The sequence below is a fragment of the Merops nubicus genome, unplaced genomic scaffold (assembly GCF_000691845.1).
Source record: "Merops nubicus isolate BGI_N331 unplaced genomic scaffold, ASM69184v1 scaffold3224, whole genome shotgun sequence".
Classification (NCBI taxonomy): Eukaryota; Metazoa; Chordata; class Aves; order Coraciiformes; family Meropidae; genus Merops; species Merops nubicus.
In genome coordinates, this window is record NW_008603478.1 from 4,688 (window position 1) to 6,369 (window position 1,682).

Below are 1,682 nucleotides of genomic sequence, written 5' to 3' on the forward strand. Positions count from 1 at the left end.
TATTCTAGTTTACATGCTTGAAGATTTGCTCTCTTGCTGCCTCACTAAAACATAGCATGGAAATATGTTAACAGATGAAATGAAATTTTCAGACAGAATGACAGGAGGGTTCAGGAGGTGGGTGGGGGTCAGCTGCTGGCATTATGCTCTTGCTCTGCCATCCAAAGTGAGGCAAACATCAGCTAGGTAGCAACACAGAATGTCTAAAGGGGGAAGAGAAAGGGGAAAGAGCAGCCTTGGTTAAGCTTGGAGGAGAAATAATCAGCCAAGGAGCAGCACATTGCACTTCCCGTTCCTGTATCCTACAGAATAAGTTTTACCCATGTGAATGTAGGTCAGAGATTACCTGGATTTTTATTTTTATTCATTCAAATTCATGTTGTTCATTTCATTCATTCAAATTCATGCTCAGAGGAGTTGTTTTTTGCAAAAGCCTGTCCCCAGATGTCTTATTGGAGGTCAGCTTTAAATGGATTTACCACAAAATTGAGACTTTTCTATTGGAAAAGATTCTAGTGCTACTCATGATAAAACTCATTGGCTCTTTACTGTTCTTTCCAAGTATTGGGTTTTGGGGATGGCTGCTCCTCTTTGTCAGCAGTATATTCCTCTTGCACAGAAAGAGGCTCCTGCCCTAAGGCAAGTTCTTAATTTATGCAGACAAGAGACAAGGGGAGAGGGCAGGGAGAGAGCCAGGGGACACGTGTCAGTGTGCAAAACAGAGAGTCTTGTGACAAAACGAGTTGCAAGGATGGGTTTAAAGGAAGATGAGGAGAGCTCCTTGAGTTCCACTCCACTGCCACAGAGAGAGGCTTTGGAGAGCGTGGATGAGGATCCACACAGTGGAAAGGAAGAACTAAAACCAAGGCACAAATGGAAGCACAGAACAGAATTGCATAAGGGAAGGTGCAGTTGGTTTAGGCTCCAAACTCCCAGAAAATACCGAATTCTGTGGGGGGGTGTGTCCTGTTCAGAATGGCCCTGAGGAGCATGATGTGTGCTGTCAAAATGTGGGTAATATGTTGGATTTAGTGGCAGTTTTTATAAGGTGTCCTCCTCGTTGTTTTCCTGCAGGTGTTTGCTTACGATCACTGCTTCTGGTCTATGGATGAATCTGTCCAAGAAAAATATGCAGGTAATATTTACTGTGGCTTTGTGCTCGTTGTCTCTGAGTGGGAATGCTCTAATTAAAACACAGTGTTTGCTAAAGGGCACAGAGCATATGGCACAAAGTGCCTCCCCCTCTATCCCTGCTTGTTGTCAAGAGAAGAAGGAAAATCTTCAGTTTCTCCTCTCCAAAGATGATAATACTCCTTTGCAGTGTAGGAAACTGAGAAATCCATCACAATAGTGGGTTACTCATGTTTACAGCTTTTATTTAAAATCCTGCCCCAAGTCCCTCATTAGAAAAGCATCAGATCTGTTTCTTTTCAGGATTTGAGGAACAGGTAATTTCATGTTTCCCAGTGCTAATGGGAGGTTGGCATCATATGAGAATTTAATAATGGGGTATGAATAAAAGCCTCATTTAACATAGGGGTATGTGGATTCATGTGGTCTGCTGAGAATGTGTAATGTATCTACTAAAAAGTTTTCTGTGTGTTGTTATGACACATTTTGTGTCATAAAATATATTTCAATTATTTCAATATAAGTTCTTTAGATATATTCTATATATATAC

General features: G+C 41.3%; 1 protein-coding gene across 1 annotated transcript in view; it reads left to right on the plus strand.

Annotated features, from left to right (window-relative positions):
* Positions 1-1,074: 1,074 nt before the first annotated feature.
* The window catches only part of KIF13B (kinesin family member 13B), a gene marked incomplete at both ends in the record, with an annotated part of 60,300 nt that continues 59,692 nt past the window's right edge, over positions 1,075-1,682 (plus strand). The window contains one exon of the mRNA XM_008938664.1: positions 1,075-1,135. Within this exon, the coding sequence (XP_008936912.1) occupies positions 1,075-1,135 (61 nt within the window). The remainder of the gene's footprint in view (positions 1,136-1,682) is intronic.